The sequence below is a fragment of the Buteo buteo genome, chromosome 10, assembly GCF_964188355.1.
Source record: "Buteo buteo chromosome 10, bButBut1.hap1.1, whole genome shotgun sequence".
Lineage (NCBI taxonomy): Eukaryota > Metazoa > Chordata > Aves > Accipitriformes > Accipitridae > Buteo > Buteo buteo.
The window spans coordinates 37,597,246-37,622,411 of NC_134180.1; the positions used below are offsets into that span (position 1 = coordinate 37,597,246).

Here is a 25,166-nt window from a genome sequence, read left to right on the forward strand (position 1 = left end):
CCATTTAAAGCACTAATAAAATTAATACAAAGAACTGAAAGGAAAAAAACTAGCTTGTCTCCTCTCATGGCACCCAGGTCTTCCTTCTCCATCCAGTGTATCAAAGGGAAAGTAATTTCTCTTGACCAAAGGTTTTCTTTACATCTTCTGAGTCAGTTGAAAAATTATGAAAGCCACAATAATATCCAGGTATCTTTGCTTAAACGTCTCCTTTTGCTAGCTCTTCATATGAAGACTGAAGGGAAAGCAGAAGACTTTATCCCTGTCCTACCAACACTCACATACATGTGTGAGGGCAAGTACATCTTGTCTTACAAAGTGAGAGCTCCCATAAGTCTCAGACACCCTTAGCCAGGCCTTTTTGGCAGACCATGTGGTAGCATCAGAGCTCATCTCCTGCCAACATCTGCAGCTGAGAGAAGGGAATCCTAAGATCTAAGCCTCAACAAAGAGTCTTTGCCACAGCGGAGCTTTGTGCCAGCCTTCCTGATGCTTAGTGACTAAAAATTTCCTAGATTCTAGTTATCCTCATCAAATGGGGCATAAATAAAGATGCTGCAAAGTTTCATCTATGGTGTGTACTCTTCCTGGAGTCAAGCAGTCAGACAATAAGTATTAGATGATAAAGAATATACACTCTGTTCTAATCTCAAAGTGTCCTTCCACATCACTAATGATATCATATCAAACCAGCCCTGCATTCATTAGGACAGTTATATCAACAGACAGCAAATGTTATATAAAATCTCTTAGATAAGAACAGGCAACATTCTGGTACATGTTTACTTCCTTTTAATTAATGAACAGACTAGTTGCAGTCTATCTTGTGAAATGAGATGTAAACAGAAACGACCTTCACATATGCCCTATCTTTCAAAACAGCTTATTGACGAGAACTCCCGGAACAGTCTCCCATCCACACTTGCTTCAGTGGTACGTCCATTGCTCTGCCACTTCAAAAATGGAAGAGGCTGCATTTTTGTGTGGAAGGAAGAAAACCAGCAGGTATTAAAGGTGCATCTGCAAACACAGAGGTTCATCACTGTGCCCGTGAAAGAAAATGGGAGGGAAGATACTAGAAGTACACTGGGACTTCTCCAGAGGGACTGGGATCTGCTGCAGAGACTGCACTACTAGGAAGGAGGCACCTCATGAACACATCATGGGGGAGGAAAAAGGGACAAACTGAAATGAGCCAAAAGAACAGCAAAAAAGATGATGGGAGGGCTGGCTGGTTAAAAAAACATTGGAAAGGTGAGCTGTGTTTGGATGAGCTAAGTAACAACAATCATCCCAGGATGTTACAAGGCTTGTTTCAGCAAAGGCAAAACAAGCAGTTTCCTTGGGCAGGAGAAAGGCTTCTTCAGCTGTGCCAGAGATCAGCAGGACCAGGTCCTCAGGCAGTCTTTCCTTCAGGCTTGAATGACTCTCTGCTTCTGCAATTCCCAAGGAACATTAGAAAGTAAAGGTGATAAATCAATATTATCCTTGTCATAGTCAATAAGATGAAAGAACTGCTGTTGATCTCACCAGGTCTAGGACTTGTGCCCATTTCACTATTTAAATTTTCAATGGAGGAGGAAAACTCTTCAATCAGTTATTTCATTTGGTAATCACAGACCTCTGTTTCTGCTGGTGGGTAGGGTTTTTTTTGATTGTTGGATGTTTTGTTTGGTTGGTTGGTTTTTAAATCTTCGTGTAGAGTTTCTTCTATCACTTCCAGGGGTGTAGCCAAACTCAACACCCACAAAGTTGTGAAGAAATCTGGTAAAACTTAAGACATTCAAAGTTGAAGATTCATTTTGTTCATGCTCTGTTTTCATCTAAGAGACTCAAGGTCAGGATTTTATGTCTTGTGACATATGCTTGTAGCATGCAGCATCATCCTCTTAGAGCTTTTCCATTTTGTCAGCTTGTGACATAGTCTGAACATTGAACAGTTTCATAGCATGGTAATGCAGATTACTGCACAGACTGCACTGAGAATTATAACCACACTGTACAGAAGCAGAGTTGTCACCACCTCTACATCCACATGGTGACTGAAAAGCCATTTCTCAGACATAATTCTCAGATTTCAGGAGTAAATGATGGAAATACAGTTAATGAAATTATCTAACAAAAACAGAAGCTCAATTACAGGCTTCACATTGTGTCTCAATTAGACAGTACTTAGGTCAGAATTCTCAGGTGTTAATAGGATTGTTAAAACAAAGAAAATGAACAAGTGAAGGAAAAAATCAATTAGGTGCAGTAATAAAAATGCTCATAATTAGCATCTTTGTTTTACTGAAGGTACCGCAAAGCTTCAATAGCAGTATATAGCATCAGAGAGTTTTCAAACACACCATTATAATAAAAGGGAGAACAAGAAATTCAGAAAGAATGTGCTATATTAACTTGATATTGCCATGGTAAACAGTTTTACAATCTTGTAACAAAGATTAAAATGATCACAAGTTACCATGGTACCATTGTTCCTTCCAGCTTCATGTTTTCAACACAAAATTGAATACTTTAAAGGCAACACAGAGCTGTACTTTCTCCACTGTAAACTCATTCATCCTTTTCTGAGGGAAGCTGCAATAACCAGCACAGGATTTTTCAGAATTTCTTTGTTCACAGGAGTCACCAGCTTATTATTCATAATTCGTTATAGTTTCCACAGTTTGAAAACAAAATAATTTCTGGATGCAGTTTTCCAAGGTAACTTCAGACAAAGCATCTGAACCAGATTTTGCTCTCGGGTATGCTGCTGTAGAAGCTGCAGTTTTCTAGGTTTGTCTGATCTCAGCTGAGATTAGCAGTTGATCTACCATTTATTCACTTGCTCAGCAGTGACAAAAACCTGCCAGTTACAAAGCATGTCACTCCAGATGGACAGTGCCAGAGGGGCAGCTTGGGATATGAGAAGAGAAAGCATGTCATACAGTATTAAAGCAAGGGAGACAAAGGCACATTGCCAAGACCTTTTAGGACTCCTGCTGAGTCTTTGCGAGGACCCTTCTCTCTTCACGGACTTTTACTAGGAAGTGCTTTCCTCCCAACTCTGCAATCACTTTCCTGCCTCCACTGATTACTTGTGGCCACTTCCAGTGCCCTAGACCCAACTGTCCTTGCAAAGAAGATCTGAACTTGGGGCATGTGAAAGACAGACATCTATAGACACAGGTACAACAAAGCCACATCCAGGACTACTTTGTGTACTTCCTAAAATAAAACAGGAATTCAGTTTCAAGGAATAAAGAGTTGATATAAAAAAAGAAAAGAAACACCAGCCTAGAGGTAGCTATTCACTTATATTAAAATAAAGAGTGTTTTGGCTATGGAGAAACATTAGGTTTCATAGGTTTGCATTAAGAGTACACTTCATTTGCCATTACTGCTTGTCTGCTTACCCACCTGAATGAATACAGGTGTTAACTGACAAGCTATATTTCCCAAATATCATATACAAACTGCCTCATGGACATATCAAGGCTGTCATCTGCTACTTCTAGGAGGAGATGCCACCCTGCTGCTTGACATGAGCAGATTAAATATCAGCAAACCTCTTCCTGATGTTAGCAACCATGCTCATGTGACATGAATGACTCCTGCAAAACATACAGCAAAAGCAGAAAAGTCCGGTTGCGTCACTCTGTGCCCAAGGAGAACACCACACTTACCTATGGAGAAACCCTTCATATGTCAGTGGGACTTCCTCCTTCACAGGAGTGCCATCTCTTCGTCTTGATAGATCACATTGCCTAAAGGCGAGAGATGTCTGGAATTTTTTCAACTCCAGAGTCCCCAAAGCAACCTCACTGGCACTACTGCCAGCTGTGCTGCCAACAGTGCAACAAGCACTGCACTCGCCTTGGAGCCACCCTGGGAGAAAGCAATTGCACCTCTGCCATCTGTGGGCACTCGCCAGCTTCCCTTACCTGCAAGTTTCATTTCCACGGGGGACAGTTTCCTGCCCAAGCACAAAGCTTGACCCCACCGAGGGACTTTGGAAGAAAAGAAGTTATTTGTCTGGCTCACCTTGGTGGCACAGGCAATGTGATTACTCAAGTGTTGTATCAAAAACATTCTGCAGAGATAGCTGTAAAACATCTTTCTTCTTCTCCTGCAGCAGCTATGTCTATAATGATATTTGCATAAGTCACTCAGATCAGTTGCTATCAATGACTATATGGTGGATTATCACTTAATGTTCTTATTCATATAAGGTTTTTACCTCCTTGATGAAGTGGGTATTTTTGGCTAGGTGGGAAACACTTTAGGGCCTAGACATCAGCCAAGTCTCCCATAAGGAGAGCAGCTGACTTGCTATGACACAACTTCATTTACTGGCCATTCGGAAAGATTTTTATTTTAATACCATATTCATACGGGTAAGAACAGTGGAGCTGGTTGTTCTAACTTGTATATTTAGAGTGGAGTATATTTATTAAGCATTTGCAGGATCACAACATAGATAAGTTGATGTGACTTTTTGGGAGTACAGGAGGGATAACTACATCAGTGAAGGAGTTATCACTTTTAGTTACTTTACAAAGAAGAGCACTTCATACCTTGGCTGATTTATACCCAACACAATACAACAGGAAGGCTGCCTACCTATAACTGAATGCTCACAAGAAAAAGTTTTTAGCCCCAGGTTTGAAATGCTGCATCCAATAATCTGCTTTCTCTTAAAATTCTCCACTACAACATTACACTTCTTCTCCCTAAGCAACATGTACACAAACATCTAAAATGAACAGGATCCAGTAAATGAAAAACTAAAGGACCAATTTCAAAGACATTGGTCTGAGCTGCGTGCCTAGACCTCATACACCATTAGTGGGAGTTCAATATTGCATTTGAACAACCTCCTCCTGAAACTTGGCCCTTGCAATGCAACGTCCTGACCAAAAGGCAGAAGCTTTGCTGAAAAACAGCGCTGGGTTACCCTCTTCCACCACAAAGTGTGGCAGCTGAAGGCTGCTACTATCCAGCAGCTGGAGGTTTTCACATACCTCAGCATGGGGGTGCAAAGCTGTGAGCCCCCAAACTCCATATTACTGCCAGGTTAGCAGGTTTTGTTTGGTTGGTTTTTGTTTGTTTGTTTTTTACAACTACCAGTATTACCAATTTCCTGAGGCAAAAAAATATATCTATCCTAGCTAGATATATTCAGTGTCTTAATTTGTACTGACAGAAGAATGTGTTGTCAAGCTGCAGTCAGAATAATGCATCTCCTCCTATTTATCAAGGAGTAACCACTGAGAAAAATTTCAAAATAGTCCAACACATTTTTTCCTGTACTTTTCATGCATGTCATACAAACATTATGTATCGGCTGTGCTAGAAACTGAAACAGTCTTTTAGACATGATGGATTGTTTCTCATTAGCATATTCTCATGTCAGTAATCAAAATCAATCAACTTAAATCAAATTAATTCTCCATGTGTTCAGTTAAAATGTATACCATATGCTGGCCGAAATGTATACCAAAGCAAGATTGTGCTGCTGTAGAAAGCTTCTTTCTGCAGCTACATCTAACAGCAACATTGGGTCAATTTCCCTTAAAATACTAAGAAATCTTTGTATAACTATTTTCAACCAGCCTTGTGTAATTCCAAAGGATCAATTAACCAACTTGCTGAAATTGGTCATTACTGACCCACCACAATATGTGCTGTCTCCGTTGGGCTCAATCAAGGGTTAAAGACAAGGGTTTACTCTCTGATCAAACAGGACCTCTGAGAAATCACAATTCACAAGGCGTATCTGGAGTCTCAGCTTCAGTAGCATTTGCAAGATTTATATGATGATATTTAGAGTCATCATTTACTCTACCTAGTTAAACATCTGGCTGCTGTCAAATTTTCAAGGTATGCCGAGCTGGAATGCACCTGCTTACAATACCAACTACTTCTTAACATCATTTGTATTACAAGAATGCTTAGGACCCTTCATCGTGAAGCCACTGCAGAAAGATAACTCAGCTGGCCGAGCAGCACCTCCTCTAGCCGCTGTTGGAGGCGCATCCAGCCAGGAGGATCAGCAGTGAGCACTCACAGCCATGGGGCTGCAGGAACCACCACCCCAATCAGACCTACACTTGCCTCCTCCCTACTAGACCGTCTGCCTTGCATTCACGGAAGAAGCTGGGCAGACAGCTCTTTGCAGATCCGCGTTTGGGTTTTATCCCATGATTTAGCTGCAGAATCAATGTCAAGGGTAAGATTACACAGCACCAGTGTGCTCGTGCATCCCAAGGGATTAGGCAAGAGCCGAGCCACCCTGTAGTCCTCTCAGTCCTGAGCCTGTCTACTGCAATTGCTAACAAAACCAGCTGTAGTGGACTGTTTGAAGTTGGGTGGGAAGTGGACATATAGCCCATTTTTATATTAAATCCATTTCAGTTATTTTAACAGCCCTGTTCTAACTTGATTTCAAACAGCAGGAAACCTTTGCTTGCCTCTACTCTCCTTACTAGAAGCCTCCATTTGTACTCGATGAGATGACTTGTTTTTCTCTCAACCGATCACTGTCATATGCCTAACTAAATGTGTCAAGCAAACAGTATTATAAGAGATTCATAAATGCTAAACCTCTAAGAGGCTTAGGAATGAGAAACATAATCGAGTGTCACTGCCGGAGGCAGAAGAGTTGTTTAGGAATTCTGATAAGCACCAATTCAGCAGATACTCATTTTTATGCTAGTTAACCAGAAACAGGCAGCTTCACGAAACAGAAATGCTTCTCTGCCTCTGTGCTCATTCACCATGGGGTAGAAAAATCACCATGCCACCTCAGATCAGCAGTTGACGTGTTTCAGCATCTGGGCCTGAACAGTACAAGCTTCTGATCCAAACAGCGATCAGAAACGGATATTTCTGCAATAGATACAAAATTGCAGTTAAGTACAATTATGGAAAACTTTACCAACAGGGGAAACATCTTCCTAACTTAGAAGCCAATCACTGAAAAACCAGCTTGTGGTGGACCTCCTTTTCAATACTGTTTCGTGTATAACTGAAACACTGAAAACTTTCCTCCTCCTCCTCCTCCCTTGTGTGTATGGCCAACCATGCAGAATCAGACAAATTCCACAGACTCTTTTTATGACATGATGCTCTCAATTTAAAACTTTTTCTTAACCCTATAAGTGTAATGTAAAGGACCTCACCCCTCACAGGTCCCTCCCTCACTGGTAAAACTCTATACTGTAACTACAAGATGCTCTCTGATCATTCTTGGTCAGAAGCTTTAGAAATTCACTGTCATCACATACATCAGGCAAGTTCTCTCATATCCCACTGACTGATAAATTTTCAGTCAAATTATCTATCATCACTGCCTGCCTCTCCCTTTCAATGGCAATCAAGGAGTTATGGCAGAAGGAGGACTCTAAATTGATGGGGTTTGGTCCCCCTCCCAGAAGGAGCCTGTGGCTGGAGACTGAGCCCTGGGTCAGGCTCACTCTGATGTCCCCTGCAGCTGGCAGCAGCACCAGCTCCTGGCGCTGCTTTTCTTCGGTATTTCTCTTCACAGAACACTGTGCACAGGCTTCAAGAGCCAGAACCTCTTCCTTGCACTCTTCTCAGATTCAAAGCAAAGTATATTTTGCACTGAGTAGCCAGCTAGACAGCCCCTCTTCATTACTTTCCTATTGAGCTCCTACTGGCTACCTGCAGGTAAATCCAGCCTGTATTTAATCTCTAAATTTGAAGCAATATTTCTTGCTTATTTTCATGCTGGCCTTGCCTGTAACATTTCATGCACAGGTACATCTTATGCCACCAATCTGTAAGGTGACTTCCCGTAGAAATCTGTTGAAAGGTCTTCTTCACAGCATCGGAAAGGTACCTCGGCACAGCAATACAGATAACCTGATGGAGGCATTCACTTTGCTGTCCTGATCTAGTTAACCAGCAATCACATTACCTTGCTCCTTCAATACCTCTGGGCTCACTTCAATTCACTTTGGTCTCTCTGAACTTGACACTATTGTAACTGCTGCTGTAAGATGCTCTCCAAAATAGAGTTTGATTTTGCAAAGGGCTGAACATCTTCAACTCCTATTTCACCAGTGGAAACATACCTTCGGTCAAAACACATCTACTCAGAGTGGTCACTGCAGTGCTATTAATTAACAATTAGATGCAGGTTTCCAGTGAACTGTCTGAATGGAGGTAGGGTAAAATAGTCACAAGTATATCAGTTATCTGTCAACTTTGAACAGCCATATTTGTTAAAGCCAAAATTTGCATACACATAAAAGCATTCTGCACTGGTAAGTTAATAGCAAATTACTTTCTTGTGGTTTCCACAAGGAAAGCATCCCTTTCTTTTAGTCACTTTTTGCACTCTTCTCACTACACCTATAGGAAAGTTTCAATAGAACCATCAAATCAATACGGATACACAATCTGCATGCATTTAACTTCAAAAACAGTATTACTAACTGCTTTCTGAAAGGTAAATGTTTCATGTTATCAAATAATTCTTAAGACATATTGACTTTCATGACTCCCTGCTACTTTCAAAATCCAGTTCTCTCCCACAGACGGTCAAGAAAAATCTCTAAATATGTCCATAGTCTTCTGTTCATCAAAACCCCCATACTTTGCAATGCTACTTTGAAGGAGGAATTCTGCAAAAGTAGAGCTGGAAAACTGAATTATATTACATTACAAGTTGAAAAAGCAGAAAGCATGCTGCCATTCATTTTAGTCACTTCCAAGCAATTTCGTCTAAAACTGCTAAAGGCAAATTTCAGTGTAAAGTATGAAAGCTCAAGATCATCTAGTTATTAAGATGAATGCCTCTTAAATCTTCAGTTGGGACTATTGCCTTCATTTATAAAAACACAATTTCTGCTCCAACAACAGAATTAGCATAAGTGCCCTTACAGTCTTGCTCACAGGATCCGCCAGCTATATCTTCTTTCTTATTTCAATCCGAGATTGACGTCAGCAGCATTCACAACCTTTTGAAAATTCATTCTCTACTCAGTTTCTACTTAATTTGATGTCTCAGAACATTTATATGACTCACAAAATTTGGTGTTTGAAGCTTCAGGGCACACAGATGGGAAGAATTCCAAAGGCAAAAAAAGATCGCGTTTAATATAGTAAAATAATAGTAAAGAAAAAGAGCCAGATAAAATATAGTCAGGTGCTATTTTTGGCAAGGGTTGTGTGGGAAAAGAATCACAATTTTCTCTTTCATTGCTCAATAAAACAAAGAAACACAATTTTCTGTTCCATTCATTACTCATAGTGAATGAAGAGGTCAGTCATAAAAGCGATGTTAAATGTATATGATTTTGCAGCAACCTGCAAGAGTTGAGTGGTACTTTGGGACCGCCAAAGCAAAGAACCAAAGCATCAAGCCTCGCAACAGAGAACACTTCTTTACACAGAACACACATATCTGACTCTGGGAGGAAGCTCCTCTAAAGTCAGAGGTCCCTGCTGGAAACAGCTCCAAATTGCAAGTCCAAATTCAAAGTCCAATCTGTGCTGTGCAGAAGTGCAAAACTTGGGAAGAGCTCATTTCTGAGGAGTAGGAAGTAGGATGTAATCACTGATGCCAATACAGATTTCATTCCTGCAAACCCCTGTCCCTTCCTCTGCAGATACACAGGCACTCTACACCCTCTGGATGAAGGAAAAACCATGGGGAGATGCATCCCTGATTGCACCTCACAGGGAGACAATCTATTGCAACACTTCCACTCTCTCACATGGTGGTCTCTAGTTCCAAAACTGGGTGTGTGCAAGTCCACCTCTGGTAAAAAACGAACTATCCCTCCTTCTCTGAAAAGAGAACACCAGTTATACAAACCCCTCAAGCCTTGACACACTGTCAGATTAACACTCTTATTGTTATTAATCAAGAACTTAAAAGATGAGATCTTAAAATTAACATGTCTTGGGAATCTTTTCATTTAAAAATGGAGATCCAATGAGCCATGACTGAAAAAGTCACTCAGCATCTCCCTTTGAGAGACTGTTTTGAACAAATACGTTATTAAGCAGATGGATTTTAGCAGAACACACGTGACTCACCTGTGGCATGAGGGCAATTAAACTTTCATAATTTTTTTTTTAATATCCATAAAATAAGTAGACAAATTAGAAGTGAACAATCTCCTGCTTCTCATATTTCCTAGTCACAGTCCCAGAGCAGTTAGCAAATAATATAGCCTGGATTTATTCTCACCTTCCTTCACGAAAAATACATTAAAAAAAGAAATCAATGCTGCAATACTTCTTGGACATGTAGACTATAGTTTAAAAAAAGAAAAAAAAAAAGAGGGCCACATTGCAGGGATTCTGACATTATAGCCAACAAAACAAATGCCACCTCTTCTCTGCCTTTGTATTAGGTGATAAAAAGCAGTTTGTTTTGTTTTTTTTTAAAAAAAGTCTGGGGTTTTTTTAATCATCAAACTGACTGCACTGACTCTCACAGTTGTAGGGTAACATAATATTATACATTTGGAGGGCACATTCTCTGGCAGGATAAATGGCTGCCATTCCAGGAACTTTAAAACTCTGAAGATCCCAGCTGGAGTAAAAGGAATAAACAGGTTTGCTACTTTCAGTATCAGAGCGAATAAACACCTTGTACACAGTTAGTGGAAAATAAAGCTATTAATTTCCTTCTGTTTAAGCACTTGGATTTGGTAAACAGTATGGCAGGTGATAACCTTGCCATCACTTAGCAACATCAGGTTTTGACACGCAACTGGAGCTACTTCCCGGTCTCCCAGCCATGTGGAGAGGATTTCCACAGCCTGCGCTGCAGATGGGAGAACTGACTTCAAGCCAACGACGCAGTGATGCAAAGATGCTGTTGTGTCTAAGTTACAGCCAGATACTGCAAGTACAATTGATTCGGGTGAAATTTCCTGTTAAAATGGTAAATATCTGGAAGACCAAGACCATTTCCAGATTTAGGTGAAAGATTATTCAAATTACAGTTTTGCCATGACAATGGTATGGATTATTTTTGCTGAATTTGTTCCCTGTAGACTTCTTGCAGTCTCTTGATAGAAGAATAATTAGCTCCTATGCATATTTACATCAGGATTTTAGCAGGAAATCTGAAATAATTTCAAACATGTCCAAGACTTCAGAATGATGGCCACAGCTTTGAACATGGTATTGTGGAGTGGGGCGTATGCAACTCAGAACAGTAGCAAGTACATCACAGGGGCAGAACTTTATGCAGGTTCTTCCCTTGGAAGAGTTCACTTTTCCCTAAATAAACCATTAACCAGCACAAGTGAAAACAAATGATTCATTTTACATTTCCAAGCCCTGAAGACTCAGGGGGGACCCAACAGTTCTCACAAATTTACCTCATTTAGTATCTATGCAGTAGTGACTTTTCCTGCATGCTATTTTCAAGATGAAGGGCATTCTTATAGAAGAGGAGATCCATTTTAGCTAGGGTGAGGAGCCTTAAACAGGTATGGATTTTCAGCTGTTGTGTAATTATAGCACAACAGTTGGAATGAGCATCCGTATAGAAATACTGTTCATCTGGAGCCTTAAGTTCCTATAATCAGCCAACTCATTCAAGTCCCTTCTGTGCTTTACACCATGGCTCACACTTAGGAAAACAACCTAGTAAGGGGGTTTGGTGAGGAAGGGTGTATAAAAACAGGCTGAAGAGCTTTGCCAAATGCATACCTTCCTCATCTCAGGAAGCGCTAAGCACAGACACCAACCACCTCGCAGGAAGGCTGGAATCCCCATGGTATTCATGCAAACTGACACTTCTGCGACAGCAGGTCCATCCCTGCAGAACCCAGCCCTCCTAAGCTTGCTGCTCAGGGCCACTCCTTGCTGCTTGCAAGCCAGCGTTTATGAGCACCGCTTCTTTGGTGTTGCTTTCCACTGTAATTAACATAATCATTAAAGGCACTGAGGTTTTTTTTTTGTTTTTCATTTCATGGTCCTGCTTTGGTTCTACTCTATTTTTGTGCTGGCTTTCACTCCACTCACTCGCGGGCCTTAGGGCATGTCAGCACTGTGCGGTGGAGTTGTCTACACAGGCCCTCACTTACCAGAGACAGAGCTAGCTCCAGAAGTGGAGATGGCACAGCTGTGTTAGTATGAAGCTGTGCTTAAGCTAAATCAGGCTTGCTGCAAGCCCCTGCCATGCTGCACTAAGCACAACCTTCTTGCTTTCAGACAATGTATATTCCCTTGGTGTTTTACTATACTGCTGAGCAGGTGGATGCACCGGGCCAGGTTACTGCAGCATTAAACCCTACATGGGATGTAAGACTCTCCTGCAGATGCTCCAAATTTACACCAATGTAAGAGATTAGAATCACATCTTGAAGGCCTTCCTTATTTTTCTGGTAACTGTTAGCACTGTGTCTTTCGGATCAGAGATGGGAGAAAAACCACTGTAGATCCAAATGCTCAATGGCATTTCAACTTCTATACCTTAAATTGTCACTTAAGTGTTCCTCTCTAATGGCTGCACACAGCCAAAACTTGCTCTCTGGCAATCACAAACAAGTTTCTACAGTCCTTCAAGCAGCTATTTCTGAAATAGCACAACATTCCAAACAATGTGTGACACAAGTTTTCAGCCTTGGGCACCTTTAAAATAACATGGGAATAAACCAGACACAAGGCAGGACTGAAGCTAGCACTTCGTGATCATCCCATTAGGAACTGGAACAAATGCTGCCATGCTACATTGCAGCGTGTCCTGGTTTCTGCTGGGATACAGTTAATTTTCTTTCTAGTAGCTGGTATAGTGTTGTGTTTTGGATTTAGCAGGAGAATAATGTTGATAACACAGTGATGTTTTCAGTTGTTGCTAAGTTGTGTTTAGACTAAGTCAAGGATTTTTTGGCTTCTCATGCCCAGCCAGCAAGAAGGCTGGAGGGGCACAAGAAGTTGGGAGGGGACACAGCCAGGGCAGCTGACCCAAATTGGCCAAAGCGATATTCCATACCATGTGATGTCAAGCCCAGTATACAAAGTGGGGGGACTTGGCCTGGGGAGTGGATTGCTGCTCAGGAACTGGTGAGCAACTGCATTACACATCACTTATTTTGTATATTCCAATCCTTTTACTATTGTTATTGTCATTTTATTATTGTTATTATTACCATTATTAGTTTCTTCCTTTCTGTCCTATTAAACTGTCTTCATCTCAACCCATGAGTTTTACTTTTTTTTTTTTGTTCCCTTACTTCTCTCCCCATCCCACTGGGTGAGGGGAGAGAGTGAGTGAGTGGCTGCGTGGTGCTGAGTAGCTGGTTGGGGTTAAACCACAACACCGTGGAGAGGAAGTTTGCAGTAAAGAAAGGAAGTTTAATCATCCCTTCCAACCCCTAAGTAGCTCTTTTCTTGTTTCCCAGTCCTCTGTTGCCTTCCATTTAGTCAGCTACTCCTCTACAAAGGGAGCAGAGAACAAGTTTAAAAGACTTTCAGCTGAAGAAGTTTGTATTTTACAGCAACAGTGAACAAACAAAAGCATTTATACCTGATGATAGTGGAGACAACTCCAGAGAGGGTTGGTTCTGTCCACCTGTACTGTGCACCAAGTTGTCAGGATATTACCTGACTACACACCCCAAATCACACTTAGCCCCAGTTAACCTCTGCAGGGCTGTCACCACTATTGTAGCTGGAGCCGAAAACAGAAGTAAGTTAGAGTGTCTCTTTAGAAACTGCACACGCATACACATGAACATGGTGAGGTCTGATTTTCTTCAAAGTTTTGGTAGTTCTACAACCCAGCAAGGGCTGAGAGATGGCAAGAGAAGCATAAAGGTTAAGGTCCATCATTCCACTCTTACAAAAAAGTGACTTTGAAAATGTATTCCTTCATTAGCCTTGCTTGGCTGTAAATTTCCACTGTTGTTATTCCATGCAATCAATTGATGCACCAGCATGCTATATTATAGTCAGAATATTTCTTCTCTGAAAAGGAAACAAGTAAATTGACTTCCCCTTTTTTTGCCAGCTCTTCTTGTTTGCTCTTACACACAACTCCATTATTTCAAATTCTGTTACGACAGTACTCTGCAAGAACTATCCGTACAGTTAATGCAAAAGTGTTTACAAAGCTGCTATCTGATTTCAACAAGAGCAATCCAGGATGCATAACACTGAGGCAAGAGAAAAATACAGGAAAAGTGGTATAGCCTTACAGAAATGCGTACAGTGATGAGGCAAAAATGCACGGCAAGGAAGCAATTTAGCATTTGGTGGTAATTCCAATGCGAATGCATTTTTTAGCCTTTCAACAATATAGGACAGTTTTAGGGTTTTGAAAAAAAATCCAAACCACATTTCATGGGAGTTATTTCTCTTTCTTCCCTCAAAAAAACAAGACCTGCAGTCCTTGGTAAAGGACTTTACATGGACGTATCAAAGCTGACTCATGCCGGTCTACCACAATTTGGCACTCAGAGCACTTGCTTCCCTTCAGAACTGGGAAGGGCTCAGTGCCCACTGGCAGTCAGCCAAGCGGGATGCAGTTACCATGGCATTCGAACACTTGTTAACTTCAGAACTGCCACAGCATTATCACCAATGTAGGGACCAAAGAGGAGGAAGCAGTAGGTGGATCTTTGAATAAGCACATGCAAAAGCAAAAATATCATTAGGGTGAATATCCTGCCTAGTAAACATCCTATGCACAGTTCCCCTGTATGTTCTATTTTAGAACTGGCTACAAGAAAAGCATAGGGACTGTAGCACCTGATAGACATCAGTAGCATATGCACACACATGTATCTACACACACCGCGCTCTCTCCATGACTTTACCCTCTAGCACTGGTACAGATGTCTGTACCAGTTTGTCAGAGTGACTAGCCAGCCAGAATCTGGCTGAGAAAATACCATCACTGAGCCTTCTTTGAGTAATACACAAAGTTTAATCACTTCAGTCTTACACCATATGAAGTTATTTCAGTTAATAAAGCACAGCAGCTCATAACATTGTGCATTTATCTGCTCTGCTTACCCCTGCTCCTCCTAAGTTTCAAACACTCTTGCCACCTCCTGTTTCAGTTTCTAACATAAATTAATAGCAAAACAGTGAGTATCTGATATATGATTAGCAAAGAAATGGATGTGAAGCAGAATTAGCAAAACTAGCGAACTTTTCAAACAAGATGAAAGTGCACAACAGAAGCACAGGATGCCATGTGTGAGCTAGGTAAAACACTTGGGACTGGCAGCTCCATTTGGAAGGAGGAACATCTTTGCAACATAGCGAAGCCTGGGACTGTGACAGAAGCAGAGAAGGATACACTAGGATGTCCAGGATACACTTTTGGGCTGCAGCAGCCCCTGACTATACAATGCAAGGTGATAAGCTGCTATTGAAAGATATATCTAGCCCCAAACAGGATTTATATGTTTCCGCCTTTGCCACTCTCATTAGTATTTGCTGGGCAGCCAGAACAGCTCACCAGAAATCTAGGTTGAGATCAACGCCTCCTGGTAAACATTACATTGTTCTGCAGATGGGAGAACCTAACAAGCAAGCCATAGGCCTCCCAGTTCTCCACACTGCAGGAGCATGCTGCATTTTTGTTCAGTTTCTGGTGCTCCTCACCACTGTTTCCTTCTGTCAGCACCATACACGTCCACAGAGTCCAATGCTGCTGCCCTCCAACACAACTACATGCAACAGTCAAGTGGATCTCTGAGCACACTGTGGTTACACTGCAGCACCAGCACAATTTAACTACAATAGCAAGGTAAGAGGTCATTTTGTGCACCTGGTTATTAAAAGAAAAAAAACAACCAAACCACAGGTGATTTCATGTTGTGGATAGGATAGAACATCGCCATTTCCCCTGTACTGGAAGGATCACCACTCATTTGCCTTTCTAACGAATCAAAAGGTGCTTCACGGATACTCATACGACCTTCCCTCCACATGACTGAATATAGCCTTGCCAACAGAAATACAGAAAATCAGTGCTCAACACCTTAGAGCTTAGTTCACGCTGTTTAATGAATCAGGATGACATTAAATAGCTAGACAACAGAAAATAAATTACAAAGTATCACTGCTAAACTCCTGGGTACTCCAGTTGTGCTATAACTGGTCTCAGGTTCCTTATTTAATCTCTAAAATCAGCCATTCAGCTTACTCATAAGTGTTGCATAAACATGACACTGCAGTAGACAACACAATGCATGAAAGTTATAAATGTGAACAAGCTCAACGCATACTTATATTTTCTCATTTGACCAAAAACTTATGACACAGTTTAAGTCCGTGCTCACTTGAGACAAATACTATGAGAACTCATAAACTCCACCCACTGTATTATCCTGTAACTGATCACAGCGTAACCAAGAATATTTAAATATAGAATATACCTAGTCATTATGCAGAAGATAACATTGTGAAAGAAAATCATAGTAAGAGTGATTCTGATAAGACAAAGACAACAGGAAAACATTTTAAGGCACATGGCTATAAGACCTTAGGTAAAATGATTCCAAAATACCTATTCTGAATTTCTGCTGTGAAAAGCATTAAATGCAAAATGTCAGGAGGCCACCAACCCATTTGTCCTTTCAAAGCTTAATTGCCTTACTACACCAGCTGAAGAATTTCCCTTGAAATTTCCCACGTACAGCTTTTCCTCTACCGGACAACCAGCTAACATTGGCCCATTTTCTCTAGAAAAGGTCCAAACCTTTGAACAATCAGCAGCTCTTAATCAACTCACACAAATACACTCACTCAACCCTGTTCCTGATGCAGCCTGGTACCTCTGAATGCAACATTCTAACTTTTTGCATTTTACTGAAATGCACAAAACAAGGGCAAACACTCCACATATCTAGTAACTCTGCGTAGATGTAGCATGAAAAGAGATACTACACCTTGCAATGAGACTAAATCCAATATTGTAAGCAGGAATAACTCCAGCAGTAACAGAGCTTAGACTGAAGTTGAATTTGACCTTCACTGTAATGTAGAGTTATAATGAGATAACAATGGGATTGAGGTGATTAACTATAAACAGAAATAAACCTTCCATGTCATCTGTTTAACTGCAAACACAGGAATGCCCTGCTCAGCAAGCTTAGGCTCTTAAATAAATGCAATAGTGAGTGGGATAGAAATAAAACCCTGAGTGGTTAGTTAAGTTTTTATTTCTCTCCCTTGTATCACTCTTGCAACTCTAATCTTAAAGACCATTCAGAGTGGCATGAGCACCAAGTTCTTTGCAAAGCAGGAGTATTATTATTATTTGAGATATAACCAAGACCTTGGAATTGGATTACAAACACTGTTATTGTATCTCTTCTCCAGTCAAATATTTTGCATTGTGTTTTAACATCAGAAGTAGTACTTTACATCCACCCAGTCCCGATGATTTTCATTCCTGGGACCCAGTAAGTCCTCAATTCAGCAAATAAGATGTAATCCTTGCCTCTCTTACAAGGATCAACCTGTTCTTTTCACTATCATGACTTTGTCCATTTCAGGTCTTTGTCTAAACAGCAAATCAGAGTATTACACAACAGCTGTCAATCTACTGAGCAGAATCAGGCCCATTAGATCTTCAGAGACATCCATCACCACTGCATCTATATAATTAAATTACAGAACTCTTATTACCTGGTTTTTTAGAAACAAGTTTTGTGCAAGCATTCAAGTTTAAAGTCAGTGCTTATAAGGAACTTAGCAAAAACATGATGGGGATGGGATGCCAGGGGAATAGATGATTCTCTCATCTGAAATGCATAATTAGCTTTTGGTTAAGTGTGCAATTAACATTAAAATTCACAATCAAGTATGACAGTGTTCTAATTTTACCTCCTTTAAATGAGAAGGAGGAAAAAAAAAAAAGAACTTAGTTACCAGTATTACTTCTTTGAATTGTTTCCCTATGAGGCGAGCTGCACAGTAACATCCTGTCATCCAGGCAACAACTGATACAAAAAGCTTTTAAAAACACTGCATATTTGCCTTCTGGACAGCCACGCAGCTTGGGTTTTATTTTGGTTTACACTTTTTTTGTTTTGTAATGGTAACTGCCACTCAGGAAAATTAGCAGTTGTCATATTTCTGTTTGTAAAGATCCTTCCCACAAAAAATGGAGTGATGCTGCTTTGCACCCTCTTACCAGCTGTGCCTGAAAGCTGTAAGACATGTTTCAGACATCCACTACAGCTAATCTCAGACCCCTACAGGTTTCAGCAGTTAAGCCACGGAAACATTTTTATTCACAGGAAATAAAAAGCTATACTCATCCTTGCAGTTTAAATCTGGTAAGCAGCACCTTAAAAGAAAAATTATACTGCAGTCTAAATATGCTGTCTCCATCTAAACATTACATCCTTTTTGCCTTTTAACCTGAACTTAAATTTAACCTCTAAAAAAGGGGGTCAAAAGGAGTTTCAACTGTAACATCAGCTGCCAAACCCTGGATTTAGTTATGTTTATTATTAATCACACATATGTTTATGTGTTATGTGTAGTATGTGCAACAAAAACGAGATTCCATTGTGTAAGGTGCTGTACAAAAGTATAATGGAAGTGTAATGAAACTCCTCACACAAAGCACATATTGCATGGTATGCAAAGTGTTGCGGTGTGCAAGTGTTTGGGGCTAAACACTGCCAATGATTTTCCATCAGTAAATTTGTGTTACTATCCAAAGAGCTTGCAGAATTAACCTACACTAGGCCAGCATGAAGGACCAGAGTTTGCCCCTCAGCAGTTAACCTCAATGCTACATTGCTCAAGAGTTCTGCTGTTATTATTACTTCCCACCAATGGACACACAAACACACAGAAGAAGGGAAAAAAAAAAAAAACAACAAACCACACAAACCAAAAATCTCACATTGGTCTCACCTAAAACTCAAATCACTTTTATTCATTCACCCTGCTTCCATCTGGATCTGGACAAAGTGGCCTTCTCTAGCTGCTAGGCAACCTGAATGCTGCATTGAGTATTAACTGTATGCATTTGCTAAGAATATAATAGTGTCACCTTTGAGATTTATTTATAATAAAAAAACATGCCTAGCTGAAAATATAATAGCTTTCCTTCAGTAATCAGTAATTAGCAACTCTGGGAATACAAAACTGTTGGTCAAGAAAGAAATAATCCAGATGTACACCCCAAATGCAGAGAGATATTATAAATTGGCTCTCTACAAATGTATCATAAGGGAGATGCTTTATATGAAAGTCTTATTACAGATGGCAGTGGCATAAGAAAATTCTAATCCAAGAATTATTTATGTAGACATTAGAATATCTACATAGTATATGAATATATTTACATAAGTAATGTTTTAAATTAGAAATGTTTAAGTTACCAAACCTCATCCAACCACAAAATGAACTTTCTCAGTAAAGGTAATTTATTCTATTTACATAAAGCCACCATTCCTAAACAAGATGGGAAAGACTTGAAATTAAAACACAGTCAACTGATCTTGGAGTTCTTTAAAGAAAAAAAAAAACAACCTACAAAACATTATTTCACATAACCCCTTTCTGGACCATTTTACTGTTTTGTTTTCTAGCAGCAGAGCTATCATTCTACCTTAAGAACACCATGAATACCTTTGCTATGTCCCATTCCGCTCAAATTCAAGAGATACTCCTTTCAAGTCTTTTCAAAGCAAATAATTTCCTAGACTGCTAGGTCACTAGCACAACTGATAGGACTCATTAAGATATCAATTTGGATGATTGAGATCTTAATGTCAACAAAGCAAGAGGCCCACTAATGACATCAAAATTAAACAGAGCAGCATTCTTTTGATCGTTTTGATCATTACATTTGACAGCTTGTCTAATCCTGATTCACAAAATACAGACTTCCTCAAACTCAGCACAAACACAAAAGCTAGATCTCTAGCTTAAAAACACACATCAGTTTCTACTGGAGATATTAACCGTGAGGCAGGCCAGAAAGACATTTATTGACACAGTGACACGCTGTTAGCCTTTACGTGCAGCTGCTTGGCACTCAAAGCGAGGTGAATTTTTCTTAGCTTTAAGTAAACCCAAGAAGCTCTTTGTAGCTGAGGTCCTACACCCAGATATTCTGCTTTTCTGTTCAACACAGGCAAAAGACAGTGTAAAAAGTCCCACTGGTCACTGATCTCTCTGGATCACAGCACAGCAGTAGTAATTTCCCCCCGCCTTGAGATTTGTAGGACAGAAAACAAGGTTATTTGTGCACAGCCTTTGAGCACCTTCAGTCTGCCACAGCTGCATACACTTAAGAGCTCCACAAGCACCCACGAACTGAAAGAGACCTGGCTCCGCGGAGTACAGAACATTAGAGGTTCCTAGAAATTCTCCTCTCTGGATTTTATGAAGACATTTGAAGTGGTTAATTTAAACACTTGTACCTTCTTCTTCACTTAGTTTCACATTAAACCTGATTCAGGTAAGACTTAACCTAATCAAGCTTAGAGGGAGCATAATTAAAAAAAAAAAGTCAACATAACTGGAAAGTTGTAAGTAAAAGCAAAGTGGTCAATGGAGCCACAGGGTCCCACACCCACAGAAACTCAATAGCTCTGTAAATCGTTTTTAAAAGTAATTGGAAAACAGGTTGGTAAGAAAACTCTTCCTTCCTACACACAGGAACACATAGTTCTGGTATGCTAATGGACCCACTACTACTAGGTGTACCCTGAAGAATACACTGAAATTACAAGTTTAGTCTCAGGACAGGCAGGAGGTAAACAAGTTTAAATACTGTGTTTTTTATAGAAGTACACATTTAATGTTTTTGTTAAAGTTCTTAAATCATGATTCACATCAGGGATCCATGCAAGGAGCACAGAAAGAGAAGAAAAGAGCAAAAGTCACTCTGGAAACTGTCAAACACTTACACGAACCTTTTATTGAAAATAAATTTTAAATCAACAGTGTTGTTGGTAACTCAAATATTACAGGTCCTATAGAGAGCACCCTCTGAGGAATCCACCTGACATCTCTTCTCATAAGAAGTTTAAGATTATTAAAGCCTTTTTTCCCCCAAAGCCTTCAAACAGATTTAATTAAATTTATTGCTTAATTAATTTTAGTCCCAGTACCTTTGCAAAAAACCAAATATTTCATGGTGCTGTCTGTCTTGCTTTTACACAGCTTATTAGTGAATTTCATGTTCTGACATTAAGACAGACAAACTGGATGGAAATTGTCTTTAGTTGCTTATAGGGCCTGAAGCCCAAACACTCTTACTACCTAAATCCTAAATTAAATCAAACAGTTTCATGCCAGGTTATCTACATTAGTTTCAATGCCAGAATTTTGCAACATGAAGAGTATCTTTTATTAAATAATTTGCTGTACCTTGTACCCGGTAACACAGAAATAAAATGAATCATATCGCTGGGGGGGGGGGGGGGGAGAGTTCCTCATTTTAGAATCTATGTTATTGTGATTATACACGATAAAAAAAACCAACAACAACCAGTGTGATTACTATAATATTACATTTAAATGCAATAATTAAAGATTAATTATAAATCAAGTGTACATAGATCAATTAGAAGACTATGCTTACAGCTGGGGCAGGGTTTGGTAGAAGCGCTATACAGTTTAAACTCATCTTCAAGCCTGAACTTTAAGCTTAACTTGTGGAAGAAACCACTAAGTAGACAGCTACTTTGAGTTAGTGAGCTAACTCCTTTGAAATTGTTTAAGAGAATATTAGCCTCATATTTTCTGTTTGAGATCTTTTCTTTTTATGGAAAGCAGAAGAGAATAATCTTGCAAACTGGAATTCGAGCTGGAGCTCCATGGTACTTTAAAACACAGCAATCTGAGCCTAGGTTTTTTAAACATGACGAGTAATTCACTGGGACACAGAGGGTTTAAGCACCATCAGGATAAATTGCCTTTGCATTGTAGGATTTAAGTCATTTGCCAGCAAGTAGAATGAAAGAAAACACTTGCTTTCCGTAAAAAGGAACATCATGAGCTACTGACAATTGCTTGGCCTTGGTCTGCCACTCCGCAGCTCAGGAATTTTTTTTTTTTTTTTTTTAAACTATGTTAGGATGCTGTAATTCAAAAAGGCTGAAAATGTCCCATGACTGGGTGTTTGAGCAGAGGGAGCCTCCAGCTTACCTGCACAAGTTCTCTTCCCATTTGATTTACCAAGAAGTCATATCAGCAGAGATGGTTTGAAGCATACCTTTATCTTCCCCCTGAGGAATCCTGGATGGATGAAGTGAGCTGGCTTGGCGCTGCTGAGCGGGTACATGAGTTGCAGGAAGATGCAAGTATCTTATTTGGAGGACACAAGCTGACAGTAGAATCTATGTGTAGAGTTCACTCATTGAGCACTCAGTGAATTTCTTCACCTACTAGTACTCCCTCAAAAAGCACTACTAAAGGGCTCCAGACCTGCTGTGCGTTTGTTGCAATTTAACAGTACACTGACACCTGAGAATGTAGAGCAGCTGCTTAAGACCACATCAGGAGTCCCACCAGTTGAGTGAGACAGCAATACAAAGAGAACTTACTCAGCTATACTGCAGGGATGCAAATGATACAGCCACACAAAACTTACGAACAATCAAAGATCTATATTAATCCAAAAATCTAATTCCAAAATAGCTATTTTTTACCATTGTATCTTTGCTAGGATTAATATAAAGCACTTCTGAAAATGCTGGCACTTACCCAAATCTGCAGTTTCACCCGTTTGTCATTCCTATAAACTGTTTTCACTTTGAAGTCAATTCCTACTGTGCTAACGAAGGCTGGTGTGAAAGTGTCATCAGCGTATCTGAAGAGGAATGATGTTTTACCCACGCTGCTGTTGCCAATGATCAGGAGCTTGAACATGTAATCAAAATTTTGATCTGAAGTATCTTTCTGCCTGTATCTGGCATCTGTTACTGAAGCCATCTAAGAAAATGACAAACATTGAAAAAGAACAGATTTAAGAGCAGTTTAGCATTTGTTTTCCTTAACTGTGTACCATATGTTTAGCTTATCTCTCTTCTTTCTAATATCATAACCACTATATCTGCTGAATAAAGAGGAACACACCTTGAAATCATCTTTTAAATCCTGGCTTAAAATGTCTATTATACACTTGTACTGGTAAGATTTCCAAACCCAACAAATACACCCATTGCACTGCTTTGTGTTTAAAAAAATAACAGACTGCTATTGCATATTGTTCAAATACTAGTGGGGAAAGAACATTCTTTACTCCTGTGTGGCAGGGTGCCACTTCTGTTGCTCCGATAAACTGGAGTATTGCAACCAAGAACTAAGGCAGTGCATCCAATGATGCAATTCATTAAGCAGCCTCCAAGACTGGTAAACCTAAGTAATTCCTTTTATGACTACTATGGAAAATCTGCATTTCTAGCATGTGCACCACCACCATTTTATCCTTAGAAAAGTTCCATCCTCAACACTTACAGAAGAAGGGGAAAAAAAAAAAGGCAATGGGAGAAGATGAAACACCAGGAATTTCAGCTGAAAACTTTGAATCCATCCAACACCTATCTAAACTCAAGACTGCAATTAAAATAAACAGCACCTGCATAAAGCATGAGGGCTCAGGGGGCTGCAGGCAGCACTTGGAAAGGATAAATTATCCCTTTTATTATAGGGACACAAGAGCTGGGGATGAGGAGGGGGGGGGGCAGAGAAGATACAGCTTCAGAGATCCCTCCTTCTCTTGTAACCCTGAACTGGATTCAGAAACCAAAAAACAACTGCAGAATCTGGAATATCAAGATGGGTGGAACTCACTAAGCAGCCCTGGCTGCTTTAATGTATGCAGCTCAGACACTCCACAGAAGAAGCCTGCCCTGACTTTTCATCTGTTTGTACAGAGCAGAAGATACCTACACAGGCCAGATTACTTACAGAAGAGAAAAAAGAAACTTCACCTTTTAACAGATACACCACAATTTTAATCTCTAATGCTGTTTCAAAATCTACCCCACATCAAACAAGCAAAGGTCTTGGGTCCTTATAACGAGTCACAGGGTTGTGCAAACTGGGGCAATGACAGCACAGGTCTGATTAGCAGCTATTCGTCCAATCTAGGACATGTGCTACTTATGTGCAGTGTCAGAAAGCACTGAGCCGAGATTGAAGTCTCTTCTTCCCCCGGTATCCAAAAAAGTTAGTTTTCCCCTCAAGTCAGATTCATGGGCACCTTTGGGAACAAAACTCCCACCAATATCTACTCTCACCATGTGGCCAGATACCTTCCTTCTTAGCAAGTCTCACATGCACAAAGGACTTCACTCACTCACTGAAAAAAACCCAAACCAAACAGTTCAAAACCCATTGTAGTTAAACAACTATAAACCAAAATGCTGTCCAAAGGCAATTTAAATTGGGATGCCAATTTAAGTTAAATTCCCATCAGAAGGGAAACAAACCAAAACCAACCCAGTTTAAACTTCAGTAAAATACGCATGACAGTTTATCTCTGATCAAACACATGCAATTTTCTCACACAGAAAAGGGCTGGTGCGGCAGACATTTTGTTCACAGATTGCATTAACAAGGACAGTTTCTGAAGAACTTTATCAGTTCTTCAGTTTATCAGTAGCTCAGTAGTCAACAACTGCACTGAATGCAGTAAAATCTTCCCACAAGTGATTCTCTGTAGGATACAACACAATTCTGATACACACTCTTCTGAACTTCAGTTGCTATTGAGTAAGACTTACAGTCCTTCGTAAGCACTCCAGAAAACACAAGTACAAAATTTCTTCTCACCAGTGTATCAGAAAACGGCTCTTCTACCCATGTCTTGTGGTTCACAACAGGAATTTCTAAAATGAAGAATTCAACATACAACTGACTTCCACGCACACACTCAGGCCAATGCACTCACTGCCTCAGTTCAAATGTTGGAAAGCTCAGCTGCAAAAATTAGGAATCCATATGATTAGTTGATTTGTATCATCGCCACACTTGAAGACAGTAAGAAGGTATCTCAGTAATTTAGCTTCCTCATACACATAAAATAACTTCCACAAATGCCATTGAGAACACATGTGCACTTGCTAAAGAAGAAAAAAAATTAAAAATCTCTACTTCTCTATTCTACTCACAGAGGCTTGAAAAAGTGAGATGCCCTCATCACTTCAAGCCTGGTCATTTAAAGATTCAGAGGCAAACCTTTAACAAAGAAGTAT

The 25,166-nt window shown here is 40.0% G+C and overlaps 1 protein-coding gene across 3 annotated transcripts in view; it reads right to left on the bottom strand.

Moving 5' to 3' along the window:
• The window catches only part of RAB3B (RAB3B, member RAS oncogene family), a 59,974-nt gene that overhangs the window by 25,672 nt on the left and 9,136 nt on the right, over positions 1-25,166 (bottom strand). For all 3 annotated transcript variants that reach the window (XM_075037095.1, XM_075037093.1, XM_075037094.1), the window contains one exon: positions 22,672-22,899. In XM_075037095.1, coding sequence (XP_074893196.1) covers positions 22,672-22,899 — 228 coding nt within the window. The remainder of the gene's footprint in view (positions 1-22,671; positions 22,900-25,166) is intronic.